This window comes from Macaca nemestrina, chromosome 1, assembly GCF_043159975.1.
Source record: "Macaca nemestrina isolate mMacNem1 chromosome 1, mMacNem.hap1, whole genome shotgun sequence".
NCBI lineage: Eukaryota > Metazoa > Chordata > Mammalia > Primates > Cercopithecidae > Macaca > Macaca nemestrina.
In genome coordinates, this window is record NC_092125.1 from 85948632 (window position 1) to 85975719 (window position 27088).

The following is a 27088-nucleotide window of genomic DNA, read 5'->3' on the forward strand; positions in this document are numbered from 1 at the left end:
GGGCAGTAGCGAGGCAGTCTCTTACCCAGTGGCCAGCCTCCTTGCAGTAGGCACATTGGTCTTTTTTTTCAGATTATCATGCCTGGGGGGGGGGCCGCCTAGGTTGGGTGTACTCTGGCTGTAGATGTTCTTTCTGTACTACTGCTGCCAGGACCTTGGTCATTTTTTTAGTGGCCTTAAATTGCCTTTTTTCTGGAGTATCTCTGTTATTATAAACCTGCTGGGCTATCTGAAGGAGGTTTTGAATCCGCTTTTCTTTCAAGTCTTTTAGTTTTTGGAGTTTTTTTAGTATCTGGGGCTGCCTGATTTATGAAAGACATTACAACAGCTGTCTGACTTTCTGGAGCCTCTGGATCTATGGGGGTGTACTGTCTAAAAGTTTCTATTAATTTTTTTTTAAGTAGGTGGCTGGGCTCTCTGTCTTTTTTTGCCGAATAGAATATATTTTAGCCAAATTAGTGGGCTTGCAAGCAGCTGCCCGGAGACCTGCCATTAGAGTCTGGCGATAAAGGTGTAGCCGTCCCCTACCTTCTGCCGTGTTGTAGTCCTACGCCGGCCTGGTCAGAGGAAAGGTCGCGTTTATGAGGTCAGGGTTAGCAGTCGGTTGACTGTCGTCCCCCGGGACCAGCTTTCCAGCTTTTACCTGTATTCCCTCTCGCTCCTCCGTGGTAAACAAGATTCGGAGGAGCTGCTGACAATCATCTCAAATGGGCTGGTGGGTGAACATGACACTATCCAGTAAAGCCAGTAAATCTTTGGGGTTGTCTGAAAACCGAGCACTCTGAGCCTTTTAGTTATACAGATCACTGGTGGAGAATGGCCAGTACTGGAGCTTGGGGATTTCTGTGTCATCTGGGGGTTTTATTTCCGGAAGGGGTAAAGCCACCGTGGAGTCAGGCGGCTGGGGGGGGGGGGCCTAGTCCGCGAAGTGCGCCCTCGCGTCCGCCCCCCCCAGCCTTTTAAAGTTACTTTCCCTTTCAGCGAGCCCGCCTCCCCTCTGCCTGCTCCGTCCCTCTATCTCTCTCTCTAATTTTTCCGTTTCTGTCTAAATCTTTGATTGACATACTTACAGGGTCTTTTCTTTAAGTTTTTATCTCATTCGCGCGCGCTTTCTCTCTCTGTCTCTCTGTCATCCCGTGTCCTTTCTCCTTTATACTCAGTCTCTTTCTCTGACTCTCCACATCTGCCGTTTTCTCCCCTTTCTCTTTCCGATTTCCCTTCTCACTTTCTCCCTTTCCCATCTCTATGGTCTCTCTCTCACTTATTTTCTCTTCTCTCCAGTCTTACTTTCTGTGTCTCTTTTTGTAAAGGAATGTGGGTTAGAATTAGGTTGTGGGTTGGAATCCCTGTAAAGGAAATCCGCGCTGGAAGCCGGGAGCCCGGGGACCGGGGCCGCGAGCGCGCGCCGGAAGCCGGGAGCCCGGGGACCGGGGCCGCGAGCGCGCGCCGGAAGCCGGGAGCCCGGGGACCGGGGCCGCGAGCGTGCGCCGGAAGCCGGGAGCCCGGGGACCGGGGCAATTCAGACAGCAGGCGCGCACCCGGGGACCGGGGCAATTCAGACAGCAGGCGCGCACCCGGGGACCGGGGCAATTCAGACAGCAGGCGCGCACCCGGGGACCGGGGCAATTCAGACAGCAGGCGCGCACCCGGGGACCGGGGCAATTCAGACAGCAGGCGCGCACCCGGGGACCGGGGCAATTCAGACAGCAGGCGCGCACCCGGGGACCGGGGCAATTCAGACAGCAGGCGCGCACCCGGGGACCGGGGCAATTCAGACTGTTGCCCGGATCGCGAACCCGCTCCGGCAACTCAGATCGCAATTTAAATCAGAAGAGAGCCAGGGGACGTCTCCCACCGGTCTCCACTGGCTGTCCTATAGCGCGTCCGCCAGGACTGTGCCAGCCTCAGTTTCAGACCTCGCGAGTCAGAGATTCAGATTCAGAACAGACACACAGACACAGACAGACAAACGGAGACGAGCCAGCTCACCTATCAGTAGATCGATCCTAGCAGATCCGTTGACCAGGGGTCTGGTGGGCTTGGGGAATCCCGGACGGGCCCCCAGATGTTATGCCCAGATTGTTTGTTCCCCAAAGAAGACCACCAGAGTCCAGAGTCAAAGCCAAGCGGCAAGGATCTTTACTACAAGTTCGAACTTGGTCCCTCCTTTACACAGTATGCAAGAGGGCCCCGAACAATGCGAGCGTTTGCTTTTTATAGCCTGAAAGTTGTAGGGGAACAAAGAAATTCCTGCGCTTTCAGTAACCTTGAACGGCTGTCTCCTTATCGGAGACTTTCCAGGTGGTGTTTGTACTGAGCTCAGGGAGTTTGAGAGATATATGGTGGTGGGATGGGAGGATGGGATGTGTTTGTGCTAGGCTCAGGGAGTTTTGAGCCCGGGGCTGAGGAATGTGCCCAGCTCCTTTCAGATGTATAGTGGACTACCCAATTTCAGGGTTGAACAGTAAACATGGAATAAGTAACTCCGAGCTGGAGACTCTTAAAGAATAAACTACATCTTTCCAAGGGTTCCCTGCCAAATAACTGCCAGAATTTAAAACGTAATTCTATACTCATCACCATTGACAATCCAGTCATTGTAGACCAAGAACCAAAAGTAGCATCTTGGATATATGGGTGAGGGGCAGAAATCACAGGGAAAGACCCCCTAGGGCTATTTGTTCTCAAACTAATCAAGAACTCAACCTCCCATTTTCCTGGGACTACTCCAACCCTAGACCCTAATAAACACTTTAGTTCACTAGATAATGACCCTAAAAGGGAAAAATACTAAGGTAAAGGATCTAAGGCAAACCTTAGAAATTGAGACAGGGTATGGGGATGTAAATGCCTGGGTCAAATGGGTCAAATTTTCGATACAAGCGCTCAACAAGAGTAACTGCTGTGGGATGACCTCGGGCACAGGTGGTTCCATTTCCCCTAGGATGTAATACCCATCCTAAAGGACTGCACTCTATGTTGGTGAAACTAGGCCTCATAAAACTTAGAAACTAGGCCTCACGTAGAAAAAATTAACACCAGGTGGCTCTGGATAGGGTCCCACCCTGCCTCGATAGGGTCCCACCCTGCCAATTCCGGGAAACAACCCCATGGGGTCCCACCCTGCCAATTCCGGGGGTCCCACCCTGCCTCGAAGTTCCCGGAATCAGCAACTCCAAGAAAAAAAACCTCATAAGGTCCTGCTCTAACCAATTAGAACAAAACACCTTGCTCAGGCCATAGCTAGACCCAATTACCACGCGCCTAAAGCTTTGTTTGAATTTCGCGCCTTAAGCTGTGTTTGAACTTGTGTTTGCCTATATAAACAACCTGAAACAAGCACTCTGGGTCCCAGGGCCAACTCAGAGCTTGGGACCCTAGCGCGCTAGTAATAAATAACTCTCTGCTGTGAATCTTGTGTCGGTGGTCCTTCGCGGCGACCCCTGCCCAGGAGGGAATCGACAGCTCGGTTCCAACATTTGGTGCGTTGGCCGGGAAGTGGGGTCGTCCGAGGACCCCCGACCCATCCGGTGGAGACCCATCTGGCCCGGGCCACGGACTGCTGACTGAACGGAACTACCAGGTACTTTCGTTTTGTTCTGTCTGTCTTGCCGGCTAACTCTGAACTCTGGGGAGTACTCCTTCTGAATTAAGTGGGGAAGGGGGACAGACGTGTCCCGCACCTTCCCACTTGCACCCTGGGGGACGCCCTGGCGGTAGTCTGGGAGAAGGCTAACGACTCAGTTAGCCTCTTCAAATCTGTAGGCAGGCCGCCCCTGCCGTCTGAATATTTTGTGATCTTGTGGCGCCACTCTCTGGCCGCGCAGCTTCTCCTTACTTGTCTGGTCTTTGTTTTTGTTTCTTTTGTTTTGTCCTTGTTATCCGTGGATGAAATGGGACAGACGTTGACGACTCCTTTGTCTCTAACCCTGACTCACTTCCCTGACGTCCGGGCTCGAGCCCACCCCCTCTCTGTAGAAGTCCGTAAGGGACGATGGAAAACATTCTGCTCGTCCGAATGGCCAACCCTCCATGGGGAATGGCCCCGGGACGGAACATTTAACCTCTCAATTATCTTGCAGGTTAAAGCAAAAGTGATGGATCCTGGGCCACTCGGACACCCGGACCAGGTGGCCTACATAATTATTTGGGAGGATCTGGTCCGAAATCCTCCCTCTTGGGTGAAACCCTTCCTCCATCCCCCTTCCCCATCCCAATCTACCCTCCTTGCCTTAGAAGCCCCAAAGAATCGGAATCCAGACCCGCCTAAGCCAGTCCTCCCAGATGAACCCCAGAGGGATCTCCTCCTTCTTGACCCCCTGCCTCCTCCACCTCAGAACCCCCTTCTGGGACCTCCACCTTACGCTTCACCCTTGCCCCCTGTCTTGTCCCCAGCTCTTTCCTCTACCACCTCGGCCCCTACCCTTTCTCCAACTTCTCCCTCGGCCCCTCCCTCCACCCCGTCTCCTTCTCCAGCCCCGCCCAAACTCACTCCTCGGACGCCGCCGCGGACACCTCCTCGTCTCCGCTTGCGGCGGACTGAGGACCCAGAGGGCCCTTCTACTTGGCAATCCTCCCTTTTTCCCCTCCGTACTGTCAATCGCACGGTCCAGTACTGGCCCTTCTCTGCCTCTGACCTCTACAACTGGAAAACCCATAACCCTTCCTTTTCCCAAGACCCCCAGGCCCTAACCTCGTTAATAGAATCCATTCTCCTCACTCACCAGCCCACTTGGGATGATTGCCAGCAACTTTTGCAGGTCCTCCTAACCACTGAAGAAAGGCAGCGAGTCCTCCTGGAGGCCCGGAAAAATGTGCCAGGACCAGGAGGCCTCCCAACCCAACTTCCCAATGAAATAGACGAGGGATTTCCCCTCACCCGCCCAGACTGGGACTATGAAACGGCACCAGGTAGGGAGAGTCTCCGAATCTATCGCCAGGCTCTGTTGGCGGGTCTCAAAGGGGCAGGAAAGCGCCCCACAAATTTGGCCAAGGTAAGGACCATAACTCAGGAAAGGGATGAAAGCCCAGCAGCCTTCATGGAAAGGCTTCTGGAAGGATTCCGAATGTATACCCCATTCGATCCAGAGGCCCTAGAACATAAGGCTACCGTAGCTATGGCATTCATAGACCAAGCTGCATTAGATATAAAAGGAAAACTCCAAAGGCTAGATGGAATCCAAACCTATGGATTACAGGAATTGGTTAGGGAGGCAGAAAAAGTATATAATAAGAGAGAAACCCCTGAGGAAAGGGAAGCCAGGTTAGCAAAGGAACAGATGGAGCGAGAGGATCGTAGGGACCGAGTGAGAAATAAGCATTTAACAAAAATCCTGGCGGCAGTTGTAAAAGAGAAAGGACCAGGGAGAGAGGGAGAAAAGCGAAGGCGGCCAAAAGTGGAAAAAGACCAGTGTGCCTACTGCAAAGAACGGGGACATTGGATTAAAGATTGCCCCAAGCGTCCTAAAGACCAAAAGAAACCTGCCGCTGTCCTCACCCTAGGTGAAGATAGCGAATAGGGGTGTCAAGGCTCTGGAGCCCCCCCCGAGCCCCGGCTAACTCTCTCTGTAGGGGGGCAACCCACCACCTTCTTGGTGGACACAGGCGCCCAACATTCAGTTTTGACAAAGGCAGACGGGCCCCTGTCTTCCCGCACATCCTGGGTCCAGGGGGCAACAGGGGGAAAATTGCACAAGTGGACTAACCACCGGACAGTTAATCTTGGACAAGGAATGGTGACACATTCCTTCTTGGTGGTACCTGAATGCCCCTACCCCCTCCTAGGGCGAGATCTTCTGACCAAGCTCGGAGCCCAAATCCATTTCTCCGAGACAGGGGCCCAGGTATTAAATCGGGACGGTCAGCCCATCCAAATCTTAACTGTGTCTCTGCAAGATGAGCATCGGCTTTTCGACGCTCCGGTTAACACTAGCCTCCCTGATATTTGGTTGCAAGATTTTCCCCAAGCTTGGGTGGAAACGGGAGGACTCGGGCTAGCTAAGTATCAAGCCCCAATCATAATTGATCTAAAGCCCACGGCGGTGCCCGTGTCTATCAAGCAATATCCCATGAGCCGAGAGGCTCATATAGGAATTCGGCAGCACATTAACAAATTTCTAGAACTCGGAGTGTTGCGACCTTGTCGCTCGCCCTGGAACACTCCTCTTCTGCCAGTAAAAAAGCCTGGTACTCAGGATTACAGGCCTGTCCAAGACTTGAGAGAAATCAACAAAAGAACAATGGACATCCATCCCACGGTCCCCAATCCTTACAACTTACTCAGCATCTTAAAACCAGGCTATGACTGGTATACAGTATTAGATTTAAAAGATGCTTTCTTCTGTTTACCTCTGGCCCCTCAAAGCCAAGAACTCTTTGCCTTTGAGTGGAAGGATCCTGAGAAGGGAATTTCGGGCCAATTGACCTGGACCCGGCTTCCCCAAGGTTTCAAGAACTCTCCCACTCTCTTCGATGAGGCTCTTCATCGAGACCTGACCGACTTCCGGACCCAAAATCCAGACGTGACTCTACTCCAGTATGTGGATGACCTCCTCTTGGCTGCTCCTACAAAGGAAATCTGTATACAAGGTACCAGGCATCTACTCCAGGCACTGGGTGAAAAAGGATACCGGGCATCCGCCAAGAAGGCACAGCTCTGTCAAACCAAGGTAACATATCTGGGGCATATCCTGAGTGAAGGGAAAAGGTGGCTCACCCCTGGGCGCATAGAGACAGTGGCTCGCCTTCCACCACCACGAAATCCCAGGGAGGTACGTGAATTCTTGGGAACTGCTGGGTTCTGTCGCTTGTGGATACCCGGTTTTGCTGAACTGGCCGCCCCCCTTTATGTACTCACCAAGGAGAGCACCCCTTTCACCTGGCAGACAGAGCATCAATTGGCTTTTGAGGCACTAAAACAAGCACTCTTGTCTGCCCCGGCCCTTGGGTTACCGGACACCTCAAAGCCCTTTACCCTCTTCCTAGACGAAAGGCAAGGAATTGCCAAAGGGGTCTTGACCCAAAAATTAGGGCCTTGGAAAAGACCGGTAGCATACCTGTCTAAGAAGCTAGACCCTGTGGCGGCCGGCTGGCCCCCGTGTCTCCGTATCATGGCAGCCACCGCTGTGCTGGTCAAGGACTCTGCTAAGTTAACCCTTGGGCAGCGACTGACTATTATTACCCCACATGCTCTAGAGGCCATAGTGCGGCAGCCCCCGGACCGGTGGATAACCAACGCACGCCTAACCCACTACCAGGCCCTCCTACTGGACACGGACCGCGTCCAGTTTGGCCCTCCGGTCACCCTAAACCCTGCTACGCTGCTGCCGGTACCGGAAGACCAACCAAGTCCACACGATTGTCGGCAAGTACTGGCTGAGACCCATGGAACACGGGAAGACCTTAAAGACCAAGAACTCCCAGACGCGGATCACACCTGGTACACAGACGGCAGCAGTTACCTTGACTCAGGTACCCAGAGGGCGGGAGCGGCGGTAGTAGATGGCCACAACACCATTTGGGCACAATCACTACCTCCTGGCACGTCTGCACAGAAGGCTGAGTTAATAGCACTAACCAAGGCCCTAGAGCTGTCCAAGGGAAAGAAAGCTAACATTTATACTGATAGCCGGTATGCCTTTGCAACGGCTCATACTCATGGAAGTATCTATGAAAGAAGAGGTCTCCTAACCTCAGAAGGAAAGGAAATCAAGAACAAAGCTGAAATAATTGCCTTATTGAAAGCCCTTTTTCTTCCTCAAGAAGTGGCTATAATTCACTGCCCCGGGCATCAGAAAGGACAGGATCCAGTCGCAGTAGGAAACAGACAGGCTGACCAAGTAGCCAGGCAAGCCGCCATGGCGGAAGTACTGACCCTAGCCACAGAACCTGACGAAACCAGCCACATAACTATTGAACATACTTATACCCCAGAAGACCAGGAAGAAGCAAAGGCCATAGGGGCTATAGAAAACAAAGACACTAAAAACTGGGGAAAAGGAGGGAAAATAGTCCTTCCCCAAAAGGAGGCCCTGGCAATGATCCAGCAGATGCATGCCTGGACACACTTGAGTAATCAAAAGCTAAGATTACTGATTGAAAAAACTGACTTTCTAATCCCAAAGGCAAGTACCCTCGTAGAACAAGTGACATCTGCCTGTAAGGTCTGTCAGCAGGTAAACACTGGGGCTACCCGAGTGTCAGAAGGAAAACGAACTCGTGGTAACCGCCCAGGAGTCTATTGGGAAATAGACTTCACTGAAGTAAAACCTCACTATGCTGGATATAAGTACTTACTAGTGTTTGTAGATACCTTTTCAGGATGGGTAGAAGCCTACCCCACCCGGCAAGAAACGGCACACATAGTAGCCAAGAAAATTTTGGAAGAAATCTTTCCTAGATTTGGACTTCCCAAGGTAATTGGGTCAGATAACGGGCCGGCCTTCGTTTCTCAGGTAAGTCAGGGGCTCGCCAGGATATTGGGGATTAATTGGAAATTACATTGTGCCTATAGACCCCAGAGCTCAGGACAGGTAGAAAGAATGAATAGAACAATAAAAGAGACCCTTACTAAATTGACCTTAGAGACTGGTTTAAAAGATTGGAGACGCCTCCTATCCTTAGCTCTGTTAAGGGCCCGGAATACACCTAACCGTTTTGGGCTCACTCCATATGAAATCCTCTACGGAGGACCTCCCCCTTTGTCAACCTTGCTTAATTCCTTCTCCCCCTCCGATCCTAAGACTGACCTACAGGCCCGGCTAAAAGGACTCCAAGCAGTACAGGCCCAAATCTGGGCCCCCTTGGCAGAACTGTACCAACCAGGACATCCACAGACCAGTCACCCCTTCCAGGTGGGAGACTCTGTCTACGTTAGACGGCATCGCACTCAAGGACTAGAGCCTCGGTGGAAAGGACCCTACATTGTTCTCCTGACCACACCCACAGCCATAAAGGTGGACGGAATCTCCACTTGGATCCACGCATCCCACTCCAAGGCTGCTCCAGGGACGCCCGGACCAACACCACCTGAGACATGGAAACTCCGATGCTCCGAAGACCCGCTCAAGATAAGACCCTCTCGTATCTAGCCCCTTGCTTGTTACTAGCCCTCCTTCCCTGCGTCGCTGGCAGTAATAACCCCCACCGGCCATATAACCTGACCTGGCAGGTGATTGATTTTAGTACTCATGAAGTCTTAGATAAAACCTCAAAAATTGCTCCTATGGGGACTTGGTTCCCTGACCTCTATTTCAACCTAGACAAAATAGCAAAAATAGATGACATGGAAGGGGGAGAATGGAGAAAACAGGCTAGAAGGGTGTCCGTAAGCCGGAACGGGTTCTATGCCTGTCCCGGATTCAGGACAGGAGAAATGAAAAAAACTTGTGGAGAAATAGATGCCCTGTTTTGCGCTAGTTGGTCCTGTATAACTACTAATGATGGAGAATGGAAATGGGCCACGAAACCCTGGTACATAACCATGTCCTTTGTCCAGCGCTGCACCAGAACCCGATATTCAAAAACTTGCAATCTGGTCCGCATCAAGTTTGAAGATGCAGCAAAATCTGATAACCGTTGGATATCCGGGTTAATATGGGGCCTATATTTATACCAAAAGCCACTGTATGGAATCCCTATCCAAATCAAATTAATAGTCAACCCTATCACAGCCCCTGTCGCAGTAGGACCAAACCAAGTTTTATCAGAAACAAGGAAGCCCCTGGTTCCTGCACCAAGAGAGTCCCAACCAAGAGCTCCTAAAAGCACTTCCCCGCCTCTAATCTCCACCTCCTCTAAATACACACCTTCAGCCCAAACCGTCACCCGCAGGCCCCTTGACCTGGGAATAGGTGACAGGCTCCTAAATCTCATAAAGGGCTCCTACTTCGCTTTAAACCAGACAAAGCCAGAATTTACATCCTCTTGCTGGCTATGTCTGGCAACAGGCCCCCCTTACTATGAAGGCATTGCCTCCACTAATAATTTCACTAACTCCGCCAATCCTACTGGATGCGCATGGGAACAACAAAGAAAACTAACCCTGGCTGAAGTTTCTGGGTCAGGAACCTGCATAGGCCAGGTGCCCCCTAGTCATCAGCATCTTTGTAATGTAACCTTGACAGTACCCAGCTCCAATCACTATCTGGTCCCCTCCGAGACGGACTGGTGGGCTTGCAACACTGGGCTCACCCCCTGTATATCCACAGCCGTTTTTAGCAGTGGCACCCACTATTGCGTGTTGGTACAAGTTGTTCCCCGAGTATACTATCACTCTGGAGACTCCTTTGATCTCCGGTATGAGCAAAAAACTCATACTAGACCAAAGAGAGAACCTATCTCCCTCACCCTCGCCGTAATGTTAGGAATTGGGGTAGCGGCTGGAGTTGGGACCGGGACAGCAGCCCTAGTGCATGGTAACCATCATCTGCAACAACTTAGAGTAGCCATAGATGAAGACCTTAGAGCCATAGAACAATCCATCACAAAACTTGAAGAGTCCTTGACTTCTCTGTCTGAAGTTGTATTACAAAACCGACGAGGACTAGAAATTGTCTTTCTGAAAGAGGGTGGGCTCTGTGCAGCCCTGAAAGAGCAATGTTGTTTTTATGCAGATCATTCAGGAGTAGTTAAAGATTCTATGGCAAAACTAAGAGAAAGATTAGACAAGAGAAAAAAAGAGAGAGAATCTCAGCAAAATTGGTTTGAAAATTGGTACAACCAATCCCCTTGGCTTAGCACCCTAATCTCCACCATCTTAGGACCCCTCATCCTGCTTATGCTCATCCTGACTTTCGGGCCATGCATACTCAACCGCTTACTCACCCTTATTAAAAATAGATTAAACATAGTACATGCTATGGTTCTGACCCAACAATACCAGACCCTCAGGACTGAAGAAAAGGCTCAAGATTGAGCCTCTGACACAAAAAGAGGAGGGAATGAAACTAGGCCTCATAAAACTTAGAAACTAGGCCTCACGTAGAAAAAATTAACACCAGGTGGCTCTGGATAGGGTCCCACCCTGCCTCGATAGGGTCCCACCCTGCCTCGATAGGGTCCCACCCTGATAGGGTCCCACCCTGCCAATTCCGGGAAACAACCCCATGGGGTCCCACCCTGCCAATTCCGGGGGTCCCACCCTGCCTCGAAGTTCCCGGAATCAGCAACTCCAAGAAAAAAAACCTCATAAGGTCCTGCTCTAACCAATTAGAACAAAACACCTTGCTCAGGCCATAGCTAGACCCAATTACCACGCGCCTAAAGCTTTGTTTGAATTTCGCGCCTTAAGCTGTGTTTGAACTTGTGTTTGCCTATATAAACAACCTGAAACAAGCACTCTGGGTCCCAGGGCCAACTCAGAGCTTGGGACCCTAGCGCGCTAGTAATAAATAACTCTCTGCTGTGAATCTTGTGTCGGTGGTCCTTCGCGGCGACCCCTGCCCAGGAGGGAATCGACAGTTCGGTTCCAACATTGGCTCTATACCAGGACAAGGATGCATGGGGAAGTAAGACTTGTAAGAGTCTGTCATTGCTCTTTCCCGCATTCCAGAGCTCAGATTCCAGAGCAATCTCCTTGTTCTCTATAGGGAATATGAACTGTAGCAGGGCGAGCCGCAGACAAAACCTCTCAGACACCAAGTTGTAGAAGGAAGGGCTTTATTCAGCTGGGGGCATCGGCAAGCTACCGCCTTAAAATCCGAGCTCCCCGAGTGCATAATTTCTGTCCCTTTTAAGGGCTCACAACACTAAAGATTTCACATAAAAGCGTCACGATTGATTTGAGCAAGCAAGGGGTATATGACAGGGGCTGCATGCACTGGTGGTCAGAGAGAAATAAAACAGGGCTGGGAGTTTCACTACGTTCTTTTATACAATGCCGGGAATCTATGAATAATATCGGTTTCTAAGTTATGAGTTGATTTTTAACTACTGGGTTTAGGGCAGGCAGGCCCAGGCCTGGTTTTGGGCCTGGCACCGAGCTGCCTGTCTTTGATTTTACTTTCTTGTTTTTTTCTTAAAACAGGTACTGAGTATAAAACAATATGAGAGGGTCTCTCTCTCTCCTCAGAACTACTCCTCTTGCCTCTCCAGGCAGGGGGAAGAGTTCAATAAGCCTGTGGGAGAACTCTCAACTTCTACCTACCTACTTCTACCTAAACATCACTGGTGAGCCAAGCAATGGCAATTACTCAGCTCTCCATACAGCCCAGGCTGATGCCTGGTGGTATTGTGGGAAAAGGAACCTCCATAACCTGTTACCATCCAACTGGACTAGGACTTCTGCTTTAGTCCAACTGGCCATTCCCTTCATGCTGGATACCCAAAAATACACATGGACACTGAAACCAGAGAGATTTGACAAATTCTTTTAATCCCAATATATATGTTAACTCAACTGGAGTCCCTAGAGGCGTACCTAATGAATTTAGGCCTAAAACCAAATAGCTGCTGGGTTTGAGTCAGCACTCTTCTGGTGGTCAACTATTAATAAGAATGTGGATTGGATTAACTATATCTATTATAATCAACAGAGATTCTCAGATGTACTCAGGATGCCCTCAAAGGGGTGGCTAGCCAGTTAGATGCCACAGCTGAATGGCCTGGAAAAACAGGCTTGCACTATACATAATACTATCAGAAAAAAGGGGTCTTATGTGTTATTCTGGGTGGGAAATGTTGTACTTTCATCCCCAACAATACTGCCCCAGATGGGACCATCACAAAAGCTTTACCAGAACTAAAAACTCTAGCCAATGACCTGACAGAAAATGCTGGAATTAAAAGGCTGGCTAGAAGGTTGGTTTGAAAAATGGAAAGGCATGGTAGCTTTAATACTTACATCTCTCATAATTGTGGCAGGAGTCTTAACAGCAGTGGGATGTTGTATTACCCCTTGTGTGAGGGGACTAGCACAAAGATTAATTAAAACAGCTATTAATAAACAAATGCCCATAACTTACCAATAAAATAACCTACTACTATTAGAAACTGAATTAAACTCACTCTCCTATGGAAAAAAAAGTAAATGACTTCTAGAGCCAAGGACAAAAAGGGCTTAAATGAAAATGAGACCAAAGGAAGTAAATAGAAAAGAGTTAACAAAAAATAAAAGAGTTAATAGTAAAGAGAAAAAATAGACAAGGACAAAGTTATATGTCACTATTTTACCTGTGAACTGGAAACAAGTATAAGATTCACAATTTCAACTTTTGACTGCCTACAGGTGTGAGATTAAGAATCTCCAGTTGCCCCTGGAGGTAATATGCAGGTGGTATTTCATATGTGCATATTTTAAAAAGAAATACATAGAATAAGGAGATAAAAATTTATAGAGGGACATAAAAGACTTGATATTATGTGTGTAGGTAAACAAAACTCACCATTTCAAAGATAATCATTTTCCCTAAAATTAATCTATAAATATATTGTTATGACATCAAAAGGTCAACATGCTTTGTTTATGGAAGAAGAGATCAAAACAAAAAACACTATAATGCATCTGAAAGGTTAAATATACATATAAAATCAGCCAAGACATTTGTGAATTATAAAAGCAATAGGAATAACTATCATTACCTGGCACTAATGTATATTATGAAACTCTAATATTATAATAATTGACAAAGATCAAGAACCAGAATATGCACAAAATCCAGATGGATCCAAATAAATGTAAAAATAAATTGTATGTTACAAGTGGCCTTTAAGAGCAATAGACAGATATATATCCAACCACATCATAATAACGCTAAATGCAAATGAGTTAACCCAATTCAAAGGTCAATGTTAAAAGGAGGCAACAGTCACATGGCCAAAGACAAAGCTCCCAACTCTCCTTCTACCCACGAATACAATGAATACACATCTATTCAGGCTCAATTCCCTCTGAGAGAAAGTCATAAATAAGTTAAGACTCCCAAGCAGTGGAAATCTGGAAAAAAAACATACATGAGCAGAAAATACCAAAACACAATTGGGCACTGTAGTGCCTGCCCTAGCCACTACAACATACAGTTGGAAAGGAATCCCCAACACTCTTGCAACACACTGAGAAATGTAGGGTATGGACCATATATATGGGAGCCAACCTGTAAAATTCCCCATGGTTCGGCTCTTAATTTATCTAGCTCTGGGAGTATAAGAGACTAAGATCCATGAGTCTATATAGAAAACAAAACAAAATGGCAGTTTTCTATGATCACACTAGTACTTGAAAGGCTTTATCTCCCAAGATATGGGCAATGAAGGGCTTAAAACTCATAGGTATCAGTGTCTCCCTAGAAGGGATGTTCAAGCTTGCTGATGCTGACAAATGAGCTTCTACCTGTTCTGCATTAGGAAGATAATGGGGCCAACAAATAGTAACCTCTGGCAGCCTGAGTAGGAGCTCACCACTTCTTGAGCCCTACTCCCCATCTTGCCCCACTAATAACTCGAGATCTCCCAGTTCCTCCTGGATGGTACTTTACATGTGCTAAGTGCTTCAATATTTACATTTTCCATTTCAGAAACTATATTCTAAACCTCCAAACTCTGAAAGTGCAGGAGACAGGGCAAGTGTGAGTCTCACAAAAAGGGGTGGAATCAAATTGGTATGCAAGCACTTCCAAGGGCTACAACCCTCATAGGTAGTGCAGAGAAGGGGCTAACAGGCACAGCTCCCTGTTTCTCCTGGGAAGAGATTAACAACAAACTCTTCCAGTGGCAACTTGATGGCCTGGCTTCTAATTAATTTGCATCACAGGGTGAAAGGGGCAAATAGCAGACCTTTAGCAGCCTGAAAAGACCCTGAAATCTTTCTGAGTCTTCCCTCATAGCTCACCACAGTGATAAATCTAGTTCTACTTATTCTTTCTGTAGTTTGTCCACACACCAAGTGCCACAACTTCTTTGGCTCCCCCAAGAGACTGTAGCCTTAATCACCTATCATTGGCAGTGAATTGGCTTTGCATTCTTGAGTTTCCCTAAGCAGAAGAAAGCAGAGGTAGCCACACAACAGGCTCATTTTCCACAACTGTCTCCCCAGGATCACAAGGTATCATGTGAATTTAACTGCAGAAATTGTAGAAACATTACTGTCTTGGGGGTAATGATAGAATGTGATACATCTTACTCTCCTGGCAGCCAACAAACATAGAGACAAGCACAAATATGAAAGGTACCTTAGAATCTCTGACCACATAAACTGCTGAAAGTTTTCTCTCATGTCAGTGTGACAAGAGAGGTGGAGAAGTTTCCCTATATAATGTGCAGAAACTAACACAGAGAGTCAAAGAAAATAAAGGAACAAGAAAGGATGTTCCAAAAAAGGAACAAGACAAAAATGTCCCATAACCAACCCTAGTGAAAGGAAACTATGCAATTTACACAACAAGGAATTAAAATAATGGTCTCAAAGGTGTTCAACAAGATCAGGAGAGCAATGCAAGAAGAAACTGAGAATTTTACAAAAAAAGATAGAAAGTATAAAAATAGTACAAAGAGAAATTATAGAGTTGAAGAATATTATAACTAAACTGAAAATTTTAATAGACATGTTTTACAGCAGACTAATTCAAAGACAGGATGAGTGAACTCAAAGACTGGTCACTGGAAATCATCCAATCTAAAGAGCAAACACTTTTTAAAATGAAAGAGTAAAGGTAGGTTAAGGGACTCTTGGCATGCTATCAAGTTGAAAAACTTACACATTATTCATATGATAGAAAGAAGAAAGAGAAAAAGATAGTAAAGATATTCAAAGAAATAATGGCAGAAAACTTCTCAGCCTTGGGAAAGTAAATAGAAATCCACATCCAGGAAGCCTGAAGGACATCAAATAAGATGAATCCACAGAGACCAACCCAACCAAGACGTACCATAGTCAAATTGTTAAAAATGAAGACAAAGTGAAAATTTGAAAGCATTGAGAAAGGTGGCTTGTTGTGTAAGTGAACTCCTAGAAGGCTACAGCATATTTTTCTGCAAAAATCTTGAAGATCAGTGGGAGTGGGATGATATAATCAAAATCAAAATAAAAAAAAAAAAAGCCGATCAAGAATAATATTTTCCACAATCTTGTCTTTCAAAAATGAAGGGGAGAGAAACTTTCTCAGCAAAATAAAAGGTTAGGGAGTGTATTGCCACTAGACTTGTCTGGCAAAAAATGCTGAAGGGATTCTTCAAGCTGAAGAAAGAGGACAATAGTTAGTAACATGAAAATACATGAAAGCATACAACTCACTGGAAAAGGAAGTAAATGGTCAAAATTAAAATTCTACCATTACACAATATTAGTGTTTTCATAGTGGTGAGTATCACAATTATTCCTCTTGTACAAGAGTTAAAAGACAAAACAAATTCAGTAAAAATGAATGACATAAAATCAAAATACAAAACTAATCATGTCTATACATTAACAACAAGCTACCTAAAAAAGAAATTAAGAAAACAACTCCATTTACAATAGCATTAAAAAACACTCGTGTAAATTTAAACAAGAAAATGAACAATGTCCTTGTTGAACTCTACAAAACATGAATTTTAAAAATTAAAGATGACACAAATAATGGAATGACATCCCATGTTCATGGGTTGCAAGAATTAGCATTGTTAAAATATCCATACTACCCAAAACAATATATAGATTTTATGCAATTCCAATGAAAATTCCAATGCCACTCATTATAGAAATAGAAAAAGTAGAAAAAATAGAAACAAAGCCCTAAAATTTGTAGAAAACCAAAACAAATAAAAAATAACCAAAGCAACATTAAGCAAAAAGAACAAAGCTGGAGGCATCATCCTACATGTTTCAAAATATATTAAAAAGCTATCAAGGCCAGGCGCAGTGGCCCACGCCTTGTAATCCCAGCACTTTGTAAGGCCGAGGCAGGAGGATCCCGAAGTCAGGAGATAGAGACCATCCTGGCTAACACGGTGAAACCCCGTCTCTACTAAAAATACAAAAAAATTAGCTGGTCGCGGTGGTGGGCGCCTGTAGTCCCAGCTACTCGGGAGGCTGAGGCAGGAGAATGGCGTGAACCCAGGAGGCAGAGCTTGCAGTGAGCCGAAATCGCGCCACTGCACTCCAGCCTGGGCGACAGAGCGAGATTCTGTCTCAAAAGATTACATAGAAATAAATCCACATAGGCCAGGCATGATAGCTCATGCCTATAATCCCAGAACTTTGAAAGGCCAAGGCAGGTGGAGTCCAGCCTGGGCAACATGGAGAAATCCTGTCTCTACAAAAAAAAAATACAAAAATTAACCAGGCATGGTGGTAAATGCCTGTAGGCCCAGCTACTTGGGAGGCTGAGGAAAGAGGATCATTTGAGCCCAGGAGGTAGAGGTTGCAGTGACCCAAGATCATGCCGCTGCACTCCAGCCTGGGTGACAGAATGAAATCCTGTCTCAAAAAAAAAAAAAAAAAAAGAGAGAGAGAGAAAGAAATCAAATGTCTGCAACCAACTGATTTTTAACAAGGTTACAAAGAACACAAAATAAGTTTAGGGGGGAGGGGCGGTTTCTTCAATAAACCAACTTACAAAAACTGGCCATTCACATGCAGAAGAAATTCTATCCTTAGGTCAATGCTTACACAAGAATCAACTCTGGCTGGGCATGGTGGTGTCCACCTATAGTCCCAGCTACTCTGGAGGCTAAAATGACAGAATCTCTTGAGCCCAGGAGGCAGAGGTTGCAGTGAGCCCAGATTATGCCACTGCACTCCATCCTGGGTGATAAAGCCAGGACTTGTCTCAAAAAATAATTTTTTAAAAAAAAGAATCAACTCAAAATGGATTAAAAACTTAAAAATAAGACATGAAACTATAAAATGACTAAGCAAAAAAAAAAAAAAAAAAGGCGGGGGGTGGTGGCACAGAAAGCTGCAACACAATGGCCAGGGCAATAATTTTCTGAATATAACCTCAAAAGCACAGGCAACAACAGCAATAATAAATGCAATTTCTGTCACTTATAAGTATCTAAAAGACAAGGGTCTTTTAAATAACTGTTGTCTCCTTAACTCCACAGGTCTATTTATTCATCTCAGTGTTAGGTCTACACTACAGGATACACACCCCTGGATCTGAGGTGTTCTGTGCACACACTGGTAGTTCCAGATCTGAGAGAGGAAGTACAAGCCAGCACAACCCTGAAGAAAGAAAAACTAGAGCCCATGCCCAACCTCTTGTGACCCTTCCCTGTGAGGCAGGCTTTGACTGAGATGCTTATCCTCACCAGGTACCTGTCTTTAATGTCATGGCTATACTGTATTCTTTTTTCAATATACTGTAGATTCCTCAATGTATTTATTTGGGTCCTCTGCCCTGATATCAAGACATAAAGTTGATTTTTAAAATACTGATATACATTTAGCAAGCTTTTATACTCATTTAGCCATTCTACAAATTATCTGTAGATTCTTTTAACTGCATAATCATAAATTTTATACCTTTATCTATTTCACAGTCTAAAACTTAAAGTATGATGGTCTATTGTATCTGAATATACTAGGCATACTTGAATTGTTCCCAGCCAAATATGCTTTAAACATTTCACCAATATGTATGACGGAAGCTACCTTCTATTTCTAGTTTTCATGAGTTCCTATAATTATGAGTAGTTGGAATTTTTATGAAGGCATCTTATTCATCAATTGAACTAATCATTTATGTTTTTCTTGTATCATAATGAATAAACCAAGGCTATAAATTACTTGTAATCATGGGTTAGCCGAAATTGTTTTTAAATATATCTTAGTAGCCATTACATTTATATATTTTCTAATCTCCACTTGATATATTTTTGTAGTGTATTGCCAGTTCATTTATAACACAGAAATGATTAACACCACATCATAGTTAGAAAGCTGAAAGGTCAAGTTTTAGGTTTGTTGCCTAATATCCCAGAGTGACTGAAGGAGTTTCCATCCTTGCCACATTCTTACTTTTCTGTGGAAAAAGTTACTATCTCCAGGGACCCTGTCCCCAATTCCATAGTGTAACCAGCCTACCTACTGTGGAAGCCTATCAAGGGAAGATACCTCTCAGATGTTAATTTAATGTATCAAGATACATAAACACAGAATCTGGAGTACATCATGACCTTAATTGTGTCAATGCATTTCCATGGATTTATAATATGCCTCAAATGTACACAAATTTAAGTTAGTTGAATGACTAAGCTAGTTGAATGACTAAGCTAGTTGAATGACTCCCTGCACACTGAGGATTTCTAACATACTACATTTAACAAGTGTCTGTTACATCATGTGTGTCCATCAGAACACACAATACATGCAGTCTCAAATTACATGTTCTCAGTGAACCAGAAGGGACCACAGCATGAAACCTGATTGGCTTTGAATCCCAGCTCCCTAATTTTATTTTAAAAAGTAATAATACTGGGAGTCTGTGCAGGAATGGAAGAAATCATCACTGATCCAAACATCCTAGGCCCATTGTTAGAGGGTCTCAGGACTGCATCCTTATGCTTGGGGGGCCCAGAACAGCCTGTTGGGTCCCAGAAATGAGTAGTGTAGAGACCTGGAGTAGAGGTAAGCATTTATTGAGCACTTGCAGCGATAACTTTGTCCAGGGCAAGAGGCAGTCAGGCCATTTCATTCTGTTCAGAGGCCTGCATGTAGGAACTGTGCTTAACACCTACGCCACCACAAACAGACTCAGCTGAGGTAGGTTGTGGCAAAATACTGCCTTTTTTCCCTGCAGCCCCATGGAATAAGGGCAAGGCACGGTGTGTCTTCCCAGCTTAGGAGGGAATCAGGCCCTGCTCAATGGGCAACACTAGGTTTCTCCTCAGAAATTCTTAGGGGCTGGGGACTAACTTTCATTAGATCAGCATCAGGGTTGAGGGTCTCCACGTATTTCCCTACCCTCGCCATACCTTTCTGCTCCATCAGCCTGCCTCAACACCTTTTTCTTGGCTGCGTCTCTGTAGAACCATACCTCCGTGCAGACCATTCTCTGAGGACCCTCCTTGCCCTCTTGCCTCGTCCCCTTCAGGAGCTTAGTTCTCTGCTCACTCCTATTGGGCCATCCTTACCTCTTGCATGCTCTGGACTTGGGCAGGGGCTTGACCTACACTCTTCTAGTTCCTGCTTCAGTCTGTGTTAGAAGGGATGGGGTAGAAGGGTGGGATGGGGAAATGAAGAGTGGGAAGAAGCAGCATCAGTGGTGTGCAGACACACAGAATGTGGAGCAGGAGGAAGAGACCTCTTTGGGGCACATTCCTGTGGAGGGATGGCATGTAAGGGTTCCTCACTCACCTCTGCTGCAGCTGCAGCTGGTGCTGGGTGGCGGCTGACAGGTGCTCAGCCTTTTTATCCTCTTGGATCAGCTCCCTGGGGGTCCAGTAGATGGTCAGTACCTGTTACTTCCTAATTGCTCCCTTCTACCACTGAATCTTTAACAGGGGCAGTCTCCTGGCTGAGAAAGTCACTCAGAAATCCTGTGATCAATCTTGATCTTAGTTTTGAAGACTGGCTGATTTCTTTGTAGTTTGTCTTCTACTGGGTGAAATATACCTCTTACTAACTGGTATTTCTATAACCTCTTGTGCTGTGTGATTGTGGTGGGGTTGCAAGCTTGGGGTCCTGTCCTTCCCTTTCTGACTTGCAGGGACCTGATCACTGGCTGGGGATCACAGCTGTGGTTGGAAAATATTCAACATTCTTTCACGATAAAAACTTTCAGCTAAGTAGATATAGAAAAGGATACAGTCAAATTGGTAAAGAGTACATGAAAAACCCACATCTAACATCATCCTTAATAGTGAAAGCCTATGTAAGTATTTCCTAAGATAAAAAGCAATATATCCACTGTCACATCTAGTTATCATTGTACAAAATCAAGGTGCTAGTCAGGACAATTTGGCAACAAGCAAAATCAAAATGCATCTATTTTGGAAAGGATTATTATCCTTTTTTTTTTTGAGACAGAGTCTTACTGTGTCACCCAGGCTGGAATGCAATGGCATGATCTCAGCTCACTGCAACCTCCCGGGTTCAAGCGATTCTTGTGCCTCAGCCTCCTGAGTAGCTGGGACTACAGGTGCACACCACCATGCCCAGCTAATTTTTGTATTTTTAGTAGAGATGAAGTTGGCCAGGCTGGTCTTGAACATCTGGCCTCAAGTGATACACCTGCCTCGGCCTCCTAAAGTGCTGGGATTACAAGTGTGAGCCACTGTGCCTGGCCAGTATTATGTACACTTATTTTTATTTGCACTTGACCTGATCTTGTATTTAGAAAATCATAAGGAATTCACCACCTTAGAATAAAGTTCAGTATGGCAACAGGATACAAGATCAGTATACAAATTTAATTGTATTTCTTGACATAAAAAATGAACAATACATAAAAGAAACAATTTTAGTTGCAATAGTATCAAAAGCCAAATAAAAATAATTTTAACAAAAGAAATGAAAACTGGAACACTGAACATTACAATTCAAGGCTAGTGTTGTAAACACCTAACAGTCATCTCTGAGCCTCCTCCTCTTGGCTGTGACCACTTTACCTTCTTAGGGGAAGAAAAGTAATTGCACTTTTTTCCTTTATGTTCGAGGTGGACTTAACACTTCCAAATGTGTATTAGACTCTCCCTTTTTGTGGAAAGAACACCAAGACCCATCAAGAGAGATTTTAGCAATCCTTATCAAAGAGGACAAAATACAAAGCCTCTCAGCCTCAACCTAACCTGCACCAAAGTCAAGATCACATAAACCTGGATGACTCCACCTCAGCATTTTTCCTTCCTTCCTTTAGTTCCTTCCCTCCCTCCTTCCCTCCCTCCCTCCCTATCCCTCTTTTTTCTTTTTTTTTTTTTTTCCAGCTAGGTTCGTACTCTGTTGTCCAGACTGGAGTATACTGGTGTGATCATAGCTCACTGCAGTCTCTAATTCCCGGGTTCAAGCGATTCTCCTACCTCAGCCTCCAGAGTAGCTAGGACTACAGGCAGGCACCATCATGCCTAATTGTTTGTGTGTTTGTTTTGTAGAGACAGAGTCACTATGTTGTTAGACTGGTCTCAAACTCCCAACCTCAAGGGATCCTCCCAACTTAGCCTCCCAAAGTGCTGAAATTACAGGAGTAAGTCGCCACACCCAGCCAGCATTTCCCTTTGAACAGGAAAAGTGGTGGTGGAAACTATGAGAAACTCGTGTGGAACTCCTTGTCTAAAGCAGGGAAGGAAAAGCAAAGTTCAAGTCTATCTCATAAAAGAACTAAGTAAACCTTGGGTGAAATGGGACCAATGGAATTTCAAAGTATGGGTAAAAATTTATCAGATACATGGAGTATGAACTGGCTCAAGAATTATGGGGTACGTTTACCCCCATGACTCTGCCTCTGCTATTTTATCCCATCATATACACTAGGGCAGTTTTTCCAACTAAGATAATCCATTGAAGACACCCAAATTAGTTTACTGGGTAAGAACAAACATCTTTTTAATGGATTCAAAGGCGGTTAACACATTAATTTCTGCTTCAATAAACTTGCAAAAATACAGACAATTCTTCATGCATTAGGGTGCACCTGTTATAAACAGACATCTGGTTTATATATATATATATATAATATATAAAGTTTATATATTATATATATATCATATATAAAGACATATACCTTTAATATATTAAAGTTAGTTGTTAATAGTAATATCAACCACTTGGTCTACATTCAAATCTCCTAATTTTTGCCATAATATCGCAGGTTATCCAGGATTTAATAAATAAACAAAATTCCACAGCACTGTCATATGGACAAAGAGAAGTCTTGATCCATCAGGTCCTGATCCACAGGGAGCAAGACAGACTCTCTGGTTCAATTCCAACATCTTTCCTTTGGAAGTTCAGAAATCTGTCCTCTCCCACTGCTTCTCTGCAGGTCTAGGGTTGGATTCTGTGTCCCTGAAGGTCGCTATGCATAGGTGGAAGAGGAGCCACTGGGGCTTCAGGGGAGCCTGGATATTGGAACAGGTGTGCCACCACTTGGTGGGAGTAGAAACACAGGTGGATCTCAGACAAGATGTGGCCTGATTAGCAGGTGCGAATCATAGACCAGGGCCAGGGCTGAGGAAAGGGTGATGCCATCGGTGCTATAATGACTGCTTTGCCAGAAGACAGTAACTTCTCTCAGAAACTTCCAAATTACTAGGGTGGGCTGTAGTGTAAAGCAAACAAATCACACATGTGCTTTAAATACCTGATCTCTCAAGCACAAAGGGGAATTTCTTGGGAGTGGAGGTGGAAAGATCTCTACACTATTTAATTCCTCCTTTCTTAAATCAGTGACGAGGTCCAAACTAACGGCTCCCTGGTCACTCTGGGGGTCAGCTGAACTTCAGTCCTACAAAGCATAATAAATCAGGAAGGACCATCAAGACTATTGTTGTGAAGCCTGTAAATAACATTCATCACTTCTATCCATATTATCCTATACAACTCTGTTTTACATGGTCCCAACCATGTAAATGCTCAGAAATGTACACAAAGTCTGTGTCCTAGATAAAAGGGAATGCTTTTTGAAGAACAATATCTGATTTCTTTCCTCTGTGACTTCTCTAATGTCTGCTAAGCTGTGACTTCAAGCAAACGGTTTTTACTATATTTATTATACAGGGTTTTCTCTATGTGAGTTCTGTGTGTCCAGTGATGACTGGCCTTAGGCAAAATATTTTCCCACGTTCATTACTTTCATAGGTTTTACTATCCTATGTGAGATCTCTGATGTTGGCTGAGCTTTGACTTCCAGCCAAAGGATTTTCCACACTCATTACATTCATAGGGTTTTTCCCCAGTGTGAATTATTTCACATCAAGTGAGGTCTGACTTCTGGTAGAAGCTTTTACCCCATACATTACATCCATAGGTTTTCTGCCCTCTGTGAATACTCTGATGTGACCTAAGGCTTGACTTCCAGCCAAAGGGTTTTCCACATTGATTACATTCATAAGGCTTTTCCCCCGTGTGACTTCTCTGATGGCTAGTGAGGATTCCTTTCTCATAGAAGGTTTTCCCGCATTCGTTACATTCATAGGGTTTCTTGCCTGTATGAAAACCCTGATGCACTCTGAGGTATGACTTGTGATGAAACGTTTATCCACGTTCGTTACATTCATAGGGTTTTTTCCCTGTGTGAGTTCTCTGAGGTACATTGAGATTTGCCTTCTCATAGAAAGTTTTCCTACATTCTTTACATTCATACGGCTGTTCACCTCTGTGAGTTCTTTGAGGTACCAGGAGGGTTGACTTCCGGCAGAATCTTTTCCTACATTATTTACATTCAAATGGCTTCTCACCTGTGTGAGTTCTTTGATGGATAGTGAGGGTTGACTTATGGTAGAAGGTCAACCCACATCCATTACATTCATAGGGTTTTTCCCCTGTGTGAGTTCTCTGATGCACCCTGAGTGCTGACTGCTGCCAAAACGTTTTTCCACATTCATTATATTCACAGGATTTTCCCTGTGTGTGGATTTGCTGATAAACGCTTGGATTTGATCTGACAGAAGAATTTCTCACATATGGCACACGCATAGGGTTTCTCTTCTGTATGTGTTCTCTGATGTTTTGTAAGACAGGATTTGATAATGAAGGCTTTCTCACATTCACTATATTTATAAGGTTTCTTTCCTGAGTGTATTTTCTGATGTTCAGTGAGTTTATGCTTCTTACAGAATATTTTCTCACATACATGACGTTCAAAAGTTTTCCTCCCTACCTGAGTTAGCTCTTGAGCAATAGGAGCTGACTCATTACAGGCTTTCCCACATTTATTACATTTACAAAAGGTCTCTCCCATAGAAACACTCTTATGTGTTAATATAGCCTCCACGTTGAAGGCATTCCTCAGTCGACTGTATTCAAAACACTGTAGTCCAATTTGAATCTTGTGATCCTAAGATGCTCATGACCTCCGAGAAATGTTCCAGTTAAATCATAAGCATCAGGTCTCACTCCAGCTTGCATTTCATCAGAATCACCAGAAAGAAGCATGTTCTGAAATACATTCAACTCCTCAGATCTCATTCCTGAATAGTTTCCATTATTTCTAATCAGTTCTGGTACATGGTTTGAAGTCAAACTACATGTTTTTCCTGATTCCACTCCCTTCTCAACTGATGATTTGCTTTTCGTAATTACAACTTGCCACAAATGTCTACTGTGACTTTCTTGGCTCCTCTCAATTATGTCATCAACTATGTGGACAGCTGAAATAAGTAAAAAAAAATCATACATATGAACCACACATAAGTATTTCCTATGAGATGCTCATTTAAAGGTAAATAACTTTCTTTCTTTTTTTTTTTTTTTTTTTGAGACAGCATCTCACTCTGTCACCCAGGTTGGAGTGTAATGGCGTGATCTCAGCTCACTGCAACCTTCGCCTCCCACGTTCAAGCGTTTCTCCTGCCTCAGCCTACTGAGTAGCTAGAACTACTACAGGCACCCGCCACCACACCCAGTTAATTTTTATATTTTTAGTAGAGACGGGGTTTCACCATGTTGGCCAGGATAGTCTCGATCTCTTGACCTTGTGATCCGCCTGCCTCAGCCTCCCAAACTGCTGGGATTACAGGCGTGAGCCACCGTGCCCAGCTAAGGTAAATAACTTTCTATCCTAGTGCCATAAGATTTTATAAAAATCAATGGGTACTGTTTTTATAAGTATGTCGATTCTTTTCCTATTGAGTTAATTACACTAATAGATTATCTAACGCTAAATTGTTTTTCTTGCTTTTTAAAAAATAAAATTAAAAAAAAAAAAAGACAGAGAGAGAGATAGGGTCTTGCTGTGTTGCCGAAACTGGAGTGCAGTGGTGAGATCATAATTCACTACAACCTCAATCTCCTGGGCTCAAGCAATCCTCACACCTTAGCCTCCCAAATAGATGCGCCTACAGGCGTACACTATGACACTTGGTTTTTGGTGCTGGATTTTTTGTAGAGATGGGGTCTTGCTATCTTACTAGGCTGATCTCAAACTCCTGGCCTCAAATGATCTTTCTGACTCCATCCCCTAAAGTGCTGGGATTACAGTCATGAGCCACTGAGCCTGGCCTTTTAAATTCATGTAGAAATATTTAGTAAAAAAATTCACTTAGTGTCTTGTATTTTTCAACTAAGCGCTTTTGACCTGCCATTTGCATTACCTATTCATTTTACCTATTTTGTTCTTATAACACTGGACCTCTCATGCTGGTATTTTTCTCATTCTTCTGCTTTAAAGATGAGAAGGTTTTCCTAGATCAACAACTTGTAGGTGCAGGAGAGGATTATTTGCCTCACAACTAAGCAGGTAAAATGTGATACCCAGAAATCCCTTCTTCTCCTCCCAACTTCAGGACCACCCGCTTTGCATACCCTTATACTGGGTCCTCCTCAGTTTCATGATTTCTGATGCTGTATACAAAATTCTAAGTGCTGTACTTCTCAGATTCTTATCAATTCCCTAGGTGACCTCCTTCATAAGTGTGGCTTTAAATACCAGCTTTAACCTCCTGAGACTCAAATTTGTATCTCCAATAGTGATGTCCATTCTCTAAAATTATATATCTAACTACATATTACACGTTAAATTTGGAAAACAGCTTCTCAAATATAAGCTATCCCAAAGTGAAGTGTACTCAGCATTTTATGTCAAAGGACTCAGATTTCTATTTGGAAGTGAAGTTCAAAGTTAACATTTTTTTTTTAATCTCTTCATGAAAGCACTTCAAAAACACCAGACTGCTGTGCTTCTTGCTTAGCTGAGAGACAAATAACCCTCTCCTGCACCTACAAGTAGCCAATCTAGGAAAACCTTCCCTTAAAGCAGAAGAATGAGAAAAATACCAGCATGAGAGGTCCAGCACAGCAGTCTGAAGTAGACCTGGGACACTTGAGCTTGAGCTTGATGTGAGGAGGGGCATCCACCATTACTGAGGCTTGAATAGTGGTTTTCCCCTAACAGTGTAAACAAAGCCTTTGGGAAGTTCAAACTGGGTGGAGCCCACCACAGCACCACAAAGCTGCTGTAGCCAGACTGCCTCTCTAGATTCCTCCTCTCTGGGCAGGACATCTCTGAAAAAAAGGCAG

The 27088-nt window shown here is 44.8% G+C and overlaps 1 protein-coding gene and 1 long non-coding RNA gene across 7 annotated transcripts in view; one reads left to right on the forward strand and one right to left on the reverse strand.

The window, feature by feature from the left end:
* LOC105478837 (uncharacterized) overlaps positions 1 to 18095 on the forward strand; it is a 30683-nt gene extending 12588 nt beyond the window's left edge. Inside the window, exon 5 of one of the 2 annotated variants that reach the window (XR_011615093.1) lies at positions 18019 to 18095. This is a non-coding gene — a long non-coding RNA (uncharacterized lncRNA). Of the gene's footprint in view, positions 1 to 12025; positions 12161 to 18018 lie in introns of those variants that run through there. The other variant, XR_011615098.1, reaches the window with a different exon arrangement.
* LOC105478843 (zinc finger protein 717-like) overlaps positions 1 to 27088 on the reverse strand; it is a 108362-nt gene that overhangs the window by 53122 nt on the left and 28152 nt on the right. Inside the window, exon 5 of one of the 5 annotated variants that reach the window (XM_071081654.1) lies at positions 24811 to 25221. The exons of the other annotated variants lie outside the window; for them this stretch is intronic. Within the exon in view, the coding sequence (XP_070937755.1) occupies positions 25210 to 25221 (12 nt within the window). The 3' untranslated portion in view covers positions 24811 to 25209. Of the gene's footprint in view, positions 1 to 24810; positions 25222 to 27088 lie in introns of those variants that run through there. 5 annotated transcript variants of the gene reach the window in all.